Source organism: Panthera uncia (genome assembly GCF_023721935.1).
Source record: "Panthera uncia isolate 11264 chromosome A3 unlocalized genomic scaffold, Puncia_PCG_1.0 HiC_scaffold_11, whole genome shotgun sequence".
Taxonomy (NCBI): domain Eukaryota; kingdom Metazoa; phylum Chordata; class Mammalia; order Carnivora; family Felidae; genus Panthera; species Panthera uncia.
The window spans coordinates 29,069,489-29,085,232 of NW_026057578.1; the positions used below are offsets into that span (position 1 = coordinate 29,069,489).

Consider the following 15,744-nt stretch of genomic DNA (forward strand, 5'->3'; position numbering starts at 1 on the left):
GCTCCGGGATGGAATGCAGCCTGGCTGCCATCTTGACATGACCCCTGTGAGACCCTGAGCAGAGAACCCAGCTGAGCCATGCGCAGACCCACAGAAACTGGGGATGGGGGGCGGGGGTGGGAAATAAGTGGGTGCTGCTTTAAGCTGCCAAATCTGTGGTAATTTGTTATGTAACCATAGAAAACAGGGCCACCTTTCAGATAGCCACGCGGCTTCCTTCTTTCCTTATGCCCAAGTGTCAGCTGTTACCTTCACAAAGAGGCCTGGACTGAGCACCCTGAGAAAAATTGCAACATGCCCCCCCCCCCTTTTTCTCTACTGCACTCGCTACCTCCTAACCTGCTGAAATAGGGTTATTGTTTAATGCCTCCCCTCCTCTGCTAGAATATAAGCCCCTGAGAGCGGGGAGTTTTGTCCGTTTGGTTCGCCAGTGTTTCAGGCATCCGCGCTGGGACCGTGTGCATCTTCGGAGGAGGAGGCCTTGATGAGCTGAAGGAATGCCAGCCCTGGGGGGCCTTTATGAGAGGGCAGTTTATGTGCATGTGTTAACTTGGGTGAGGTCAGGGTGCCCAAAGGACAGGCAGGAGGCCCTTCTGGGGCTGCCTCCAGGGTCAAGCCCTTGGCCTTCTAGCCCGGCAATACCGATGGGCTGATTTGGGTGAGAAACAGGATTGGCCGCTGACTGTAATGAGGTCAGCCTGACCAGCTCTTCATGCCAGGCAGCTGACACAAGTGTCTCGGGGCCAGCCGGGTGCTGTGACTCGCGCAGCCCTAGCAGCCTCAGCACCCTTTTTGAGGAGGGTCCACAAGAGTGACGGAGCGGCTGGGGCCATCCTAGCCTATGTGTAGAGCCTGAGCCCACTGAGTCTGCTCTGACACTGGCCTCATTTCCTCTGTGCAGTGGCAAGTTGGGCTTCCCAGGGAGCCCTCTGAGATGGCGTCCAACATGCTGGGTGTTCGCTACCAGGGGCCCTCGGGACCCACACCTGTGGGAGGGAAGGGGTCAAAACAGGATTAGGTAGAGGGAGAACTTGTATGCAGGCTTCAGTTGACCTTATGGAGAGTTACGGAACCGAAATAGTCCTTCATAGTTGCCCGGCATTCGGCCAAAATGGACCAGTTATTGGATATAGGCCACCAGGGAAGGGTGTGACCTTGGGCCAGGCAGCTCTCTGCAGCTGAGACAGGCCCTGGATGGGTGGCCACCAAAGGCTGTCTGCTGACCACACTCCCAGCAGCTGGGTGGCAAGTCCCTTCTTCTTCTTCTTTTTTTTTTTTAAGGTTTATTTATTTATCTTGAGAGAGAGAGATAGAGAGTGATTGGGATGGGGGCAGAGAGAGAGAGAGAGACAGAGAATCCCAAGCAGGCTTAGAGCCCCATATGGGGCTCAAACTCACAAACCGAGAGATCATGACCTGAGAGGAAATCAAAAGTCAGACGTTCAACCGACTGAGCCACTCAGGCGCCCCTAATTCTCTTTTTTTTTTTTTTTTTTTTTATTTTTAAGTTTATTTATTTATTTTGAGAGAGAGAGCATGAGCAGGGGAGGGGCAGAGAGAGGGAAAGAGACTCCCAAGCAGGCTCCCACTGTCAGCGTACAACCTGATGCAGGGCTTGAACTCATGATCTGTGAGATCATGACCTGAGCCAAAATCAAGAGTCCATTTCTTAACCAACTCAGCCACCCAGGTCCCCACCCCCCGCAGGTCCCTTCTAGAAGGATTGGTTCTGAGCATCTCCTTGTTCATGACATTGACCAACATCCCTTCCACTGTGGCGGTCTGTCTTTATCTGTAATTATTTTCATTTTAAGATATATTAAAAATGCAAAAAAAAAAAGCACTCTTTTTAAATGCATAAAACAAAAGACATAGGATTACAAAAGAAACCAAGTATATTTATATTCAGATATCAAAACGTTAAAACAAATTTGTGATACAGTCACAATGCTTATTTAAAGCATTAGATATAAAAAAATTAAAATATATATTAAAAATATAAATACATAAATGCAGCATTAGATAACGTCCAGTAACTGCCATAATTTCAAAGTGATGATGAGTCTAAACAATGTTTGGAGACATTTGCAATAGCTGTAATGTGATAGGAGAATATCTGTCATTTTGATTTGTGACAAAGCCACATGCGTTGCAAATCCCACTTGTTCTTTGCCCACCTCATGGTTGAAGCAAAGGCTAAATTTCGGTTAGAAGTTAGAGAAAATAAAGGCCTTTCCCTATACAAGTTCCAGGTGCAGGGAAGCGGGTGCTGGTGGGAGGGTGGAAGTGGGTTCCTGGAAATTTGGGCTCAGCAATCGGGGACCTCGGGAACAGAGGAAACAGGATGTGTTGCAGCCTCAGGAACAGAGGAAACAGGATGTGTTGCAGCCTGGGCAGAGGGCAGATGGGGAGCCTGGCGGGGTCCAAGGGTCTGCCCTGTAACCCATCCACCAGGTATTGGGAGACGAGCTACACAGTCCTTGGTTGGGCCGCAGACCCCCATACTCCCTGTCCCACCCTAGGTCACCGCACAGGCCACCCTCCCCCGCACGGCCTCACTGTCTGCCTCCCCTGCCCCCAGTCCATTAGCCGAGGCGGTGACCGTGACAGGGCCAGGCCCCTGCAAATGAGGGGGCGCGCCGGGCGCCCGGGGCCTGACCCGCAGTGACCCGCTGTGACCAGTCATACGGCGGCCCTCTTAGACAGGGCTCCGCCTGCTGCGGCCCCAGCCATAAAAAGGCCGGTGGGAGAGTCGCCGCCGCAGCCGCCGCCCCCGACCCAGTGTGTCCACACCATGGCCGGCTCCGGCCTCGCCTGCTGCCTGCTCGGCCTCCTGGCGCTGACCTCCGCCTGCTACATCCAGAACTGCCCCCTGGGCGGCAAGAGGGCCGCGCTGGACCTCGACGTGCGCCAGGTGAGCCTTCGCCACGACCCACCGCTCCTGCCCGCCCCGCCGGGGCCCCAGGGGGTTTAGTGGACGTGCGCCCCCGCCCGGGGGGGGGCCTGCATACCCCGAGCCCGGGCCCCCGGCCTCGCAGGGCCCGCGCTCACCCTCCGCCTTCCCGCCAGTGCCTCCCCTGCGGCCCCGGGGGCAAAGGGCGCTGCTTCGGGCCCAGCATCTGCTGCGGCGACGAGCTGGGCTGCTTCGTGGGCACGGCCGAGGCGCTGCGCTGCCAGGAGGAGAACTACCTGCCGTCGCCCTGCCAGTCGGGCCACAAGCCGTGCGGGAGCGGGGGCCGCTGCGCCGCCGCGGGCATCTGCTGCAACGACGGTGCGCTGCCGGGGCTGCCCGGGGGCGGAGGGGGCGGGGCCGGGGTCCAGGTGGGGGCGGTGCGGAGGTCCCGGTGGGCGCGGCCCCGGGGGCGGAGTCCAGGTGCTGCTGGTGCGGAAATCCCAGTGGGCGTGGCCCCCGGGGCCGCTGCGCTGCTGCCGGCGTCTGCTGCAGCCCTGGTGAGCCGAGGCCGGGGGCGCGGAGGGGGGGCAGAGGCCGAGGACCCGGGACCCAGAGGGGACCGCGCAGGGCGACCCCTGACCCGCTGTCCTTCCAGACGGCTGCCGCGCCGACCCCGCCTGCGACGCCGAGGCCGCCTTCTCCCAGCGCTGAGCCGACGGCCTGGACAGCGGCGCAGCGCGCCCCTCGCCCCTCCGCAGCCACCCCCAGAAATAATGAAATAAAGCAGAATTTTCTCCCCCTGCAACTCGTCTGGCGTCTCGTTTTCAGAAACGGGAAGGAGGGCGCTGGGGGAACCCCGAGGGTCGCGCCTGGCGGGGCCTGCGTCTCCGGGCAATTCCGATCGGGAGGGCCGGGGTTCGGAGCGCGCCGTTCCCGCAGCCGAAGTCCTGCACCGGCTGGCGAACGAGAGAGAGGGAAACAGACCCCAGCTTCCCGCTCCAAACAGAGCTGGGGGCCTGTAGCAGGTGGGCTTACCAGGAACATTTCAAAGAAACCAAACGACGGGGGTGCTGACAGGGAACCAGAGGAAGGGGAGGCGGCCAGTGGCGGGGGAATGACTTCCCTACCTCTGGAGGGAGGCTTGAACCGCGACCCGAGGGCTGGGTTTGGGGCCTCGCAGCTGAAGGGCTTTCACGTTTCCGAGGAGCTGGACTCCAGGCCACCGGAGGCCACTCGTGCGCAGAAGAGGTGGCCGAGCTGCCGAGGACCCAGCAGGCCTGCCTCTGCCTGTGCGGCTGAGGAACTTGGCAGTGCTGGGGACCCCGCGGGCCAGGGACTCCTGGGAGCCCACCGCCACAGAATGACCGCAAAACACAAAAGCCGCCAACAAACAGAATCTTCGACCTATTTCTCGGCCATTCCTGGATCCAAAACCCTTTTGGGAATCAAGACGGCCTAATTCCTCTTTCCCAAAACATGCGGTCACTCACTTACCCGAGCAGTTTCAGAAGGTCCACAGCCACACTCCCCCCTGCAAGTGAAACAGCAACAGATCGCTGTTATAAAAAGTGTAGTTTCAGGGGCGCCTGGGTGGCGCAGTCGGTTAAGCGTCCGACTTCAGCCAGGTCACGATCTCGCGGTCTGTGAGTTCGAGCCCCGCGTCGGGCTCTGGGTTGATGGCTGGGAGCCTCGACGGCTCGGAGCCTGGAGCCTGTTTCCGATTCTGTCTCCCTCTCTCTCTGCCCCTCCCCCGTTCATGCTGTGTGTCTCTCTCTGTCCCAAAAAAATAAATAAATTTTAAAAAAAGTTGAAAAAAATAAAATTAAAAAAAAAAAAAGAAAAAGTGTAGCTTCTAGGGCTTTCTCCCACACTGGAGGTCTGCATAGCACCCCCCCACACACACAGCAGTATGTGGGTCTCACCGGGTGGAGAGAGAAAAAAATACCCTGAAGCGGACCGTAAGACTTTTTTTTACTATAAATTACGAAAACAGGCAAAATCTTGGGTGAGGTGGTGACTGGAGAGGGTCCAAGGGCAATTCTGGTCATACTCTCTTTTCCTGGTCTGGGAGCTGGTAAAACAGGTGTGTTCATTTTCCGAAAACTTAACATGTGCATGTGATTTGCTAACTTTTATATGTATATCATATTTGAATGTATTTTTATATTTTATATGCATATCGCATTTGAATAAATATTCATTTTAAAAATGAAAAAAAGATCATTATTGCTAAGATGTGTAAGAAGAATAGAGATGAGGCTTTTGAAAATCCCAGTGGCTTACAGCAACCTGGACTGTGGTTCTTTTTGTTTGTTTTTTTAGTTTATTATTTGTTTTGTTTTAGATTTCACATATAAGTGAAACCATACGGTGTTTGTCTTTTTCTGTCTTATTTCAGTTAGCATAATACCCTCTAGGTCCATCCGTGTTGGCACAAATGGCAAGATCTCACCCTTTTCGTGGCTGAGTAATATTCCACTGTATAGCCTGCGGTCCTTGCTGAGGCCATGAGACTAGCCCCTCCTTTGACCCCACATCTGGGGGGATTAGACATCAAAAGGGACACGAGATAACTCAAAGCGGAGTCCCATTTAAACCAACCATGAGGAAGGACTCGGTGCACTAGCTGGGTATTTGAGGACAGTCGCAGAGTTCTGTGTCCCTCAGAAACCACACAGCCAGGGAGGGCTGCGGCTAGAGGTGACCGAGCTCCTCAACTAGAGACATGTGGGAACGGATTTGTGCTTTCCCGAGCTGGAGAGTCCCCCCTGCCACCTTAGCAGGAAGTCTGGGATCTCCCCCTGGGACCTCACTCGTTCCCCCTGAGTGTCCTGGGGTGCCAGCCCAGCTGTCCCCACCCTGGGAGAGAGCTCAGGTCCCCTCACCCACTCAGGCACCCACTTTGCTGTCCCACTCTTCCCAAGAATCCAAAGGTCGATACTATTTTATTGCCTCAAAACACAGGGTCAGACTGACGCCTCTTTTCCTGAGTTTGTCCCAGAGGTGGCGTCAAGCTGGGTCCAGTGGCCCCACCGGCACAGAAGCAAGCTGGGTGTCATTCTCCATTCTTCTTGGCTGCTCAGTCCCACGGCCTTTGGTCCTCGCCAGAATGACCCCTTCAGACCTCCAAAGTGCTTGGGGGCTTGTCCAGGGCAGTGGTTCCCACTTTGTGTAACTATTCTTTGTTCTTCTACCCGGAAGTGAAATTCCTAGAGAATATGCCCACCTACACATAATTTCAAAAAACGTATAGTCTTAGCAGTAATATAGAGAAAAGGAATCTAGTACAAAATATTACTTTAATATGTGACCAAACAGGCAAGGCTACGCTAGGCGACATACACAAAATCCAGTTTCTACTTATAACAAATATAATAAAAAGAAATTGGGACCCATTCTCTACAAGAAGTTCAGGAAAATAAAAACGTAAGAAAATGAAAATAGGGCGCCTGGGTGGCTCAGTCGATTAAGCGGCCGACTTCGGCTCAGGTCATGATCTCACGGTCAGTGAGTTCAAGCCCCGCGTCGGGCTCTGTGCTGACAGCTCGGAGCCTGGAGCCTGTTTCAGATTCTGTGTCTCCCTCTCGCTGACCCTCCACTGTTCATGCTCTGTCTCTCTCTGTCTCAAAAATAAATAAAACGTTAAAAAAAAAATTTAAAAAAAGAAAATGAAAATAAAAAGGTAGAAGGGCAACCAGGATCAATATTCTCTTTTGTGGGGTGCCTGGCTGGCTCAGTCAGTAGAACAGGTGACTCTTGATCTAGGGGTCATGACTTCGAGCCCCACTTTGGGAGTAGAGCTTACTTTAAAAAAAAAATTCTCAGGGCGCCTGGGTGGCTCAGTTAAGCGTCCAACTTCGGCTCAGGTCATGATCTCGCGGTCTGTGGGTTCGAGCCCACTCGGGCTCTGTGCTGACAGCTCAGAGCGTGGAGCCTGTTTCAGATTCTATGCCTCCCTCTTCCTCTGACCCTCCCCTGTTCATGCTCTCTCTCTCTCTGTCTCAAAAATAAATGTTAAAAAATTTTAAATAAAAATAAAAAAATAAAAAAATTCTCTTTTGTACCTTAAGGAAAATACAGGCTCAGATATCAACTAATTTCAAAGAGTATAGTCATGGAACACTTGGGGAAATTTAAATAGTGCCTGTTTTATGATATTAATATATTGTTGAGTTTGCATATGCGTGGTAACAGTGTGTGGTCATGTTTTTTTTTTTTAATTCATTATCCTTAATTCCAGTATAGTTAACACACAGTGTTACATTAATTTCAGGTGTACAATGTAGTGATTCAACAGTTCCATATATCACCCAATGCTCATCGACAAGTGCACTCAATCCCCTTCATCTATTGCCCCCATCTCCCCACCAACCTCCCCTCTGGTAACCATCAGTTTGTTCTCTATTGTTAAGAGTCTGTTTAGGGGGCACCTGGGTGGCTCAGTGGATTAAACGTCTGACTTCCGCTCAGGTCAGGATCTTATGGTTCCTGAGTTCGAGCCCCGTGTCAGGCTCTGTGCTGACACCTCAGAACCCGGAGCCTGCTTCAGATTCTGTGTCTCCCTCTCTCTCTGCCCCTCCGCCACTCATGCTCACTCTCGCTCTCCTCTCTCTCTCTCTCCCTCAAAATTAAATAAACATTTAAAAAAATTAAAGGGGTGCGCCTTGGTGGCTCAGTCAGTCAAGCTTCAGACTCTCAGTTTCAGGTCATGACCTTGTGGTTTTGTAATGACCTCGTGGTTTTGTAAGTTTCAGCTCAGGTCATGACCTCATGGTTTTCAAAGTTCAACCCCACATGGGCTGTGCACTGATGGTGTGGAGCCTGCTTGGGATTCTCTCTCTCTCTTTCTCCCTCTCTCTCTGTCCCTCCCCTACTCACGCTGTCTCTGTCTCTCTCAAAATAAATAAATAAACTTTTAAAAAATTAGAAAAAACTAATTTTAAAAAAAAGCATGGTTTTCAGACTGGAACACTCTTGTCCTAAAGTCTCACACAGCTGTTGTTTTACAAATTAGTATTATTATTTACATAATTCATATTCCTAATTTACACTATTTTATTTTACTTATTTTGAGAGAGAGAGAGGGAAAGAGAGAAGAGAGAGAATCCCAAGCAGGCTCTACTGGCACAGAACCCCACTCGGGGCTCGATCTCGCCAACTGTGAGATCATGACCTGAGCTGAAGTCGGACGCTTCACCAGCCACCCAGGCGCCCCTGGTTTTTTTTATGTAAACTCAAAGCCCAACATGCAACATGCGGCTTAAACTCATGACCCCAAAGTTAAGCCGCGGGCTCCACTGGTTGAGCCAGCCAGGGGCCCCAGTCTGAAAACTATAAACATCAACTTCATCCCTGAACATTTACGGCCGATTTATTTTCCCATCGTGCTGTATTAGCGACGATCTGCGGTGCGATGCTGAAGGGCCGCAATTTCTGTTTTCTGTAGGGTCCGTACGCATAGGTTAAGCAAGCTTGCTTCTCTTCCATACCTAAGTTTAGTGTAATTTAGTTTTTAAATCTGGAATGGCGTGAAAATCTACCAAAAGTTTTTCAAGCATCATAAAAGACGATTGTCTATGGGGCAGAGGTCGGGGATATTTTTTCCCCATTCCTGATATTTCCTTCTTATAGGCATCCCTGAGGTAATTCTCCTTGAGGTGGGGCGGCAGGGGAGGGGGGTGGAGGGTAGGGGGGAGTAGCTGATGGGATGATTTGAGGGGAAAGGAATGTGCACGTGCACAAGCCCACCCCTTCATCTCCCGATGCCTCATGGGATCAGGCTGCCAGCCTGGGAAGCACACGCTGTCATCATAAGTGCATGGAAAAGCAAAGAAGCAGGAAAGTCCTGGGAAGAAGGTCCAGCTCCCTGTGCCTGGGACGGTAAACTTGTCTCCAACTTGTTAATCGGCCTGACAAAGCCCACTTGCCAGCAGATAGAAACTCTCTAACATCAGCTCTCTCAATAATAAAGGTTGTATTGCGGCTTCCATAGGCCACGTTCTTTTGTTTCACTTTTCAATCGTTGCAGAATTCAGGGGTTATGGTTGGTTAAGGTTAAGGTTAGGCTGCTGTAATAAAAACACTGAAATGGTAAGGAGGCTTTAGAGGCTTCTAGAGGGTAGATGTTTATTCCTCTGTTTCTTATCAGCCTAAGATGAGCATTCCTGGCTCTGTCCCATTCCATCACTTAGGGACCCAGATTTCTTCTGCCATGCAATTCTGGCATCTCCTCGTCCTTGTCATTGTCTGATGCTTGAGTCTAGGATGCTGTGGATTCCAACGGGTGGGAAAGGAAAGAGTGGGGTGGAGGCACACCCACTGTCATAAGACCCCAAGTTCACTATCCCTTTTACTCACATTTTTTTTTATTTTTTTTTTAACGTTTATTTATTTTTGAGACAGAAAGAGACAGAGCATGAATGGGGGAGGGTCAGAGAGAGAGAGACACAGAATCTGAAACAGGCTCCAGGCTCTGAGCTGTCAGCACAGAGCCCGACGCGGAGCTCGAACTCACGGACCGCGGGATCATGACCTGAGCCAAAGTCGGACATTTAACCTACTGAGCCACCCAGGCACCCCTACTCACATTTTATTAACAAGAACATGGTCATATGGACACACCTCCCTGCAAAGGAAGCTGGAAAATATAGTTACAAATCTATTACTACATAATTCCAATCAAACTCCCAGAAGTGTGTTTTTAAGTGTGTTTTTGTTTGTGTGGGATTTTTTTTTTTTTGTAGAAATCATTAAGCTGCTTGCAAAATTTATATGGAATAGCAAAGGAACTAAAATACTCAAACCAATTCTTTTTTTTGTTTTAACATTTTTAAGAGTGGGAGAGAGCCAAAGCATAAGAGACTCTTAAAAATTGAGAACAGGGGCGCCTGGGTGGCTCAGTCGGTTAAGCGTCCGACTTCGGCTCAGGTCATGATCTCACGGTCTGTGAGTTCGAGCCCCATGTCGGGCTCTGTGCTGACCGCTCAGAGCCTGGAGCCCATTTCAGATTCTGTGTCTCCCTCTCTCTCTGCCCCTCCCCTGTTCATGCTCTGTCTCTCTCTGTCTCAAAAATAAATAAACATTAAAAAAAAATTTTTTTTTTAAAAACTGAGAACAAACTGAGCGTTGAGAGGGGGTGGGAGGGAGGGGAGGGGAGGTGATGGGCATTGAAGAGGGCATCTTTTGGGATGAGCACTGGGTGTTGTATGGAAACCAATTTGACAATAAATTTCATACATTAAAAAAGATAAAAAATTAAAAATTAAAAAAAACAAAAAAAAGGCTAAAAAAATTTTTTTTAAGTTTATTTATTTATTTTGAGAGAGACAGACGCAGCATGAGTAGGGGAGGGGCAGAGAGAGAGAGAATTCCAAGCAGGCTCCGCGCTGCCAGCACAGAGCCCGATGTGGGACTCGAACACACAAAGCTGTGAGATCATGACCTGAGCCGAAACCAAGAGTTGGACACTTAACTGACTGAGCCACCCAAGCACCCCTACCCAAACCAATTCTGGAAAAGAACAAAGCTGGAAGAGTCATGCTGCCTGATTTCCAGACTTACAAAAAGCTATCATATTGGAGACAAGTTGGTAGTGGAGAAGGGACAGCTCTACAGACCGATGGAACTGACAAAGGAGTTGAGAAATAGACCTACATGGATATGGTCAAATGATTTTGTGGGAGTTACGAAGACAACCTAAAAGGGAAAGACTCATCGTTTGAACAAGCAGTGCAGGGACAAATGACTACCCAGATGCCAAAAACGAACCGCAACCCATAACTTGGACAATACAAAAATTAACTCAGGATGGTTAACTCAAATTCTCACCTGTTTCAAACTTACACAGTTTTGCTGATTACCAACAGAGCCATTCCAAACATTTCCATTTCACTGGGATGACTGATGGGATTGGCTGGGTTAAACAGTAAGCAAAAGCATAACTTTACGAGAAACTATTGAACATTTTTCCAGAGTGGTTGCCTGATTTTGCGTCTTCACCAACAATATACGAAAGTCCCAGTCGCTCCATATCCTTGTCAGTACCTGGTATTGTTAGCACTTTTTAAAGTCATTGTAATGAATGTCTCATTGTGGTTTTAATTTGCATTTCCCCACCAGCTAATGCTGTTCAACATCTTAACATGTGTTTATTTGCCACCTATATATGTTATTTGGCTATACGTCTGTTTAAATCTTTTGCCTATTTATTTTTTTTTAAGATTTTAAGTAATCTCTGCACTCCACGTGGGGCTCGAACTCACAACCCTGCGATCAAGAGTTGCATGCTCTACTGACTGAGCCAGCCAGGGGCCCCAAATCTTTTGCCCATTTAAAAATTTGAGTTGAGGAGCACCTGGGTGGCTCAGCAGCTAAGCGTCTGACTCTGGCTCAGGTCATGATCTCGTGGTCCGTGAGTTCAAGCCCCACATCGGGCTCTGTGCTGACAGCTCAGAGCCTGGAGTCTGCTTTGGATTCTGTGCCCCCCCCGCCCCTCCCCCACTCGTGCTCTGTCTTATTCTATCTCTCAAAAATAAATAAATGTTAAAAAAAAAAGAATAAATATTTGAGTTGAGTTGTTGCTCAAGGTCATGAACCATTTCTTCCATAGTTTCTTCAAAATGTTTCACAGTTTGGGGGCTCCTGGGTGGCTCAATCGGTTGAGCATCCAACTTTGGCTCAGGTCATGATCTCTTGGTTTGTGAGAGTGCGAGCCCCACATCAGACTTGTTGCTGTCAGCTCAGAGCTCGCTTCGGATCCTCTGTCCCCCTCTCTCTCTGCTCCTCCCCTACTTGTTCTCTCTCACACGCTCTCAAAAATAAATACAAAACATTTAAAAATTTTTTAGAAAAGGATGTTTTATAGTTTAGGTTTTACATCTAGGTATATGATCCATTTTTTTTTTTAACGTTTATTTATTTTTGAGACAGAGAGAGACAGAGCATGAATGGGGGAGGGTCAGAGAGAGAGGGAGACACAGAATCTGAAACAGGCTCCAGGCTCTGAGCGGTCAGCACAGCCTGACGCGGGGATCGAACCCACGGACCGTGAGATCATGACCTGAGCTGAAGTCGGACGCCCAACCGACCGAGCCACCCAGGCGCCCCTATATGATCCATTTTTAAACTAGCTGCGGGGCGCCTGGGTGGCTCAGTTGATCGTCTGACTTCAGCTCAGGTCATGATCTCACAGCTCTGTGAGTTCCAGCCTCACATCGGGCTCTGTGCTGACGGCTGGGAGCCTGGAGCCTGCTTCGGATTCTGTGTCTCCCTCTCTCTCTGCCCCTACCCCACTTGCATTCTGTCTCTGTTTCTGTCAAAAATAAATAACATTTAAAAATTTTAAAAAAATAAAAACCAGCTGCTTCTTTCCACTTCCTTGTGTCAGGAAGGGTTTCTAAATTCTTATTAGGTCTGGTCCTGCCACAGACAGTCCTACCAAGACCTGGGACCCACCCTGGATGGGCCATATCAGGGCAGAGGCAGGAGACCATGGCAGGGATAAAAGCCCACACAGCTCTTGCCCTCCCTCTACATTTAATCATGATGGGCACTGAGCCAGGTCAGGGGTGACAGCAAATGGGCTCTAAGACCAGAAAAGAACTTGACCTTGGTTTGGCACGTGGAACCTGGCCAGGTCTGACTGAGGCTGAGTCATAAGGCTTTGCCCCAAGGTAGGGTGTTGGGGTCAGGGCACAGAGTGACTTCTGTCTTTGCTCCCTCCTGGCCTCTAAGTGGAAGATTCCAGAGGAGATGCAGCCTCTTCTCACCCCAAGTTCTGGAGCAAGAAATCCCAAGGATAGGATGTGGAGAACAGAGGGGGCAGAGAGAAAGTCTGGGAGGTGACGGAGGGAGTGAGAGGGCAGAAGGGGCAAGGGAGGGATGTAATGGGACAAGGAGAGAAGCAAGAGTGGGCCAACGAGCTGGAGGATGGGGAAAGAGAGGGGAGTGAGGCTCAAAGGGGATAAAGGAATAGAGGGGACAAAGAAGGACATAGGGACACAGAATAGCACAGGCTAAATGCCAGTGGACGTCTTCCCTGAAGTTGCATGTGTCCAAGGGTGGAAGGTCCTAAGTGTGTGCACCTGTCCACGGTTGAGTCTGTTGTGTTTGTGGTTTTGAATGAGTATCTCAGGGTCTACATCTGTTAACTGTGGTCAAGGATCATAAGGAATGCGGCTCATGATTATTTGTTGGTCTGTGTGGCAGCACGGATGGGGGGGCATGTAGTTAGGGTCTCGGTGGGCTCCCTCTCCCACTCTGGCTGAAGGGCCCCCACGGGACCTGCTTAGCTTTTTCCTGGACAGAGAGTACCTGGCCCTCTCTCTGGTGTATCTGGGGTGATTTGCCACCCCCCCCCAACACAGACACACACACACACACACACACACACACACACACGGCACAACCCTGAATGAAATAGTAGACTGGAAATCTGGGGTGTTGGGTGGGTCCCTGAAGCTGTGCCTCAGTCTCCTGGGATGTAAATGGGGATTGGAACCTCCTTGGCTCCTCCCCTTCGGCCTTTCTCGCGCTTCCCTCTGAGGCTCTCAACCCCTCTCTCTCCATCTCGGCTTCCTCTGTCCTCTCTCACTATCTTGTCCACCAATGTCTCTCTCCTCCTTGCCTTTACTTCTACGCCTCTGCCAGAGGATGCCCTACTCCCGGCTCTGGCTCTGTCCCCCCCCCCCCCCCAGGTCGCCCGGTCCCTAGAACTCTGCAGAACCAAGATCTCTTCCCTTAAAGATCCCGGAATAGTTGCGGCGGGTGAGGTGGGGGGGTCCGCGCCCCACCGTCTCTTCTGCCCCCCTCCTCACCCCTGGAGACGGAAACAGACACTCGCGGGTGCATTTTAAAAGGTTTATTTTCCGGACTGCGGGGGCGGGAGGGGGGAGCGGGCGGTTCAGTAGACGCCGGGTGCGGCGGGCTCCGCGGGCTCGGGCGCCCCCGCCAGCTGCACCAGCCTCAGCAGCAGGGCGCCGGTCGACCCTTCCAGCTGGGTCCCGTTGCTCCGGTCGCTGGCGCGCGCGCGGCGGTGAAAACCAGCGCCCTCCCGGCACTCGGGCTCGGTCACGCAGCTCTCTGCGGGGGGCACGGGCAGAGCGCGCAGCTGACCGACCCAGATCGACCAGCCTGGGCCCGCGGGACCCCGCCCACCCCGGGGCCACGCCCACCGGGACCTCTGGACTTGCCCCGCCTGGACCCCGGCCCCGACCCCGCCCGCCCCCGGGGCCGCGCCCACGGGAACCTCCGCACCGCCCCCACCTGGATCCCGGCCCCACCCCCGCCACCCCCGGGCCGCCCCGGCAGCCAGCGCACCGTCGTTGCAGCAGATGCCCGCGGCGGCGCAGCGGCCCCCGCTCCCGCACGGCTTGTGGCCCGACTGGCAGGGCGACGGCAGGTAGTTCTCCTCCTGGCAGCGCAGCGCCTCGGCCGTGCCCACGAAGCAGCCCAGCTCGTCGCCGCAGCAGATGCTGGGCCCGAAGCAGCGCCCTTTGCCCCCGGGGCCGCAGGGGAGGCACTGGCGGGAGGGCGGGGGGCGGGGGGTGAGCGCGGGCCCTGCGAGGCCCGGGGTGTGCAGGGGCCGCGGTCACGGGCGGGGGCGCACGTCCACTAAACCCCCTTGGTTTTCAGGTGACTGAGGATACCGCACTCAGTGACAGCCCTCAGCACCCTCCCTGTCCCACCCCACCCCCACCCCCGGGCTACACGGAAGACATCCTCCCTCTCAGCTCTGGAGCCATCAGTGGTGTGCACCCTTCTCAGCTGCCCACCGCCCTTCCCATAATTCAGCCCTTCTCCCGCGCCCTCACTCAAACTTGATCTTCAGCACCCACACCCCTAGCAGAGAGCGTCATGCCATGCCCAGAACACTTCCAGGCCCTTCCTCCCCTTTCCTGTCCCATCGCAGCAAGCTGGTGGGCCTCTCTGGGCCCTGACCTCTGCTCACCTCTGTGGACTGTGGGTGAAAGGAGCCTGAGACCCAGAGAGAGCATGAGGCCCCTTGGTGATTCAGGCTTCCAAAGGTGCCAAGCAGAGAGAAGGGTAGTCTGTGGGGGCTGCTTCCTATCCACTCTAGTTTGTTCAGTGGCTCAAAATTTAGCCACCTGTGGCCTGGGCAGAACTGGGCATGCTGACTGGATTTCCTTCCAATGGAAATGGAAGGGAATGGATAAAAGAGAATCTACTGGTCGTGCAGCACAGAACTGGGCTAGGTACCCAGCAGAACTTCCTCGAAGGAAGTGGCGCCCTCACTCGAATGAGCTCAGAGCAATGGCCAGCTTCTGTGTGAGGCTTAGGGGGGCCTGTGGCCAGCAGAGGCTGAAGGCTGGATGGGAAAGCCTCCAATCCTGGCTGGGACAGAGCCTGTCGGGGCTGCAAGGTCCCCATGGGCACAGAGGAGGCCTCTCTGTCCAGGTCTCATGGACCGGCCCCAAGCCCAGGTCTCATGGACCGGGGAAACAGCTGTCTTTCCTGCATCCCCTGCCTGGCTGGGGATAGTGTCTAGGAAGTCCTGTAGCCCATCCTAGCCTGCCCGGCAGCCTGGCCCCCTCTGCCCAGCCATGTCAAGCCTCCCTTCTTCTGGACCGGTCCCCTAAAACCTTGCCTCCCCCATGACTTCCTTCCCTCCCAGCTCCTGCACTAGATGCCAGCCCTAGGGCTCTGCCCCCTCCATGCAGCCCTGAGATGGGCCACAGTCCTACCTGTCTCAGCTCCAGGTCAGACATGGCCCTCTTGCCACCCCTCGGGCAGTTCTGGAAGTAGCAGGCGGAGGTGAAGGCCAGCAGGCCCAGGAAGCAGGCGGATAGCATGGTGTCCGGCATCCTGGAGCAGGTGGGCACAGTGTGTGGGGC

General features: G+C 52.6%; 2 protein-coding genes across 2 annotated transcripts; one reads left to right on the forward strand and one right to left on the reverse strand.

The window, feature by feature from the left end:
• The first annotated feature begins 2,794 nt into the window (after positions 1 to 2,794).
• On the forward strand, positions 2,795 to 3,634 carry OXT (oxytocin/neurophysin I prepropeptide). Its single transcript, XM_049650077.1, has 3 exons — positions 2,795 to 2,914; positions 3,070 to 3,271; positions 3,549 to 3,634. Exons 1-3 carry the CDS (start codon positions 2,795 to 2,797, stop codon positions 3,602 to 3,604), a joined length of 378 nt encoding a protein of 125 aa, XP_049506034.1. The 3' UTR covers positions 3,605 to 3,634.
• Positions 3,635 to 13,766: 10,132 nt separating this feature from the next.
• Positions 13,767 to 15,738, reverse strand: AVP (arginine vasopressin). Its single transcript, XM_049650079.1, has 3 exons — positions 15,595 to 15,738; positions 14,210 to 14,411; positions 13,767 to 13,972 (listed from the first exon to the last, which is right to left on the reverse strand). The coding sequence occupies exons 1-3, from the start codon at positions 15,712 to 15,714 to the stop codon at positions 13,794 to 13,796; spliced, it is 501 nt and encodes a 166-aa protein (XP_049506036.1). The 5' UTR covers positions 15,715 to 15,738; the 3' UTR covers positions 13,767 to 13,793.
• Between the last annotated feature and the right edge of the window lie 6 nt (positions 15,739 to 15,744).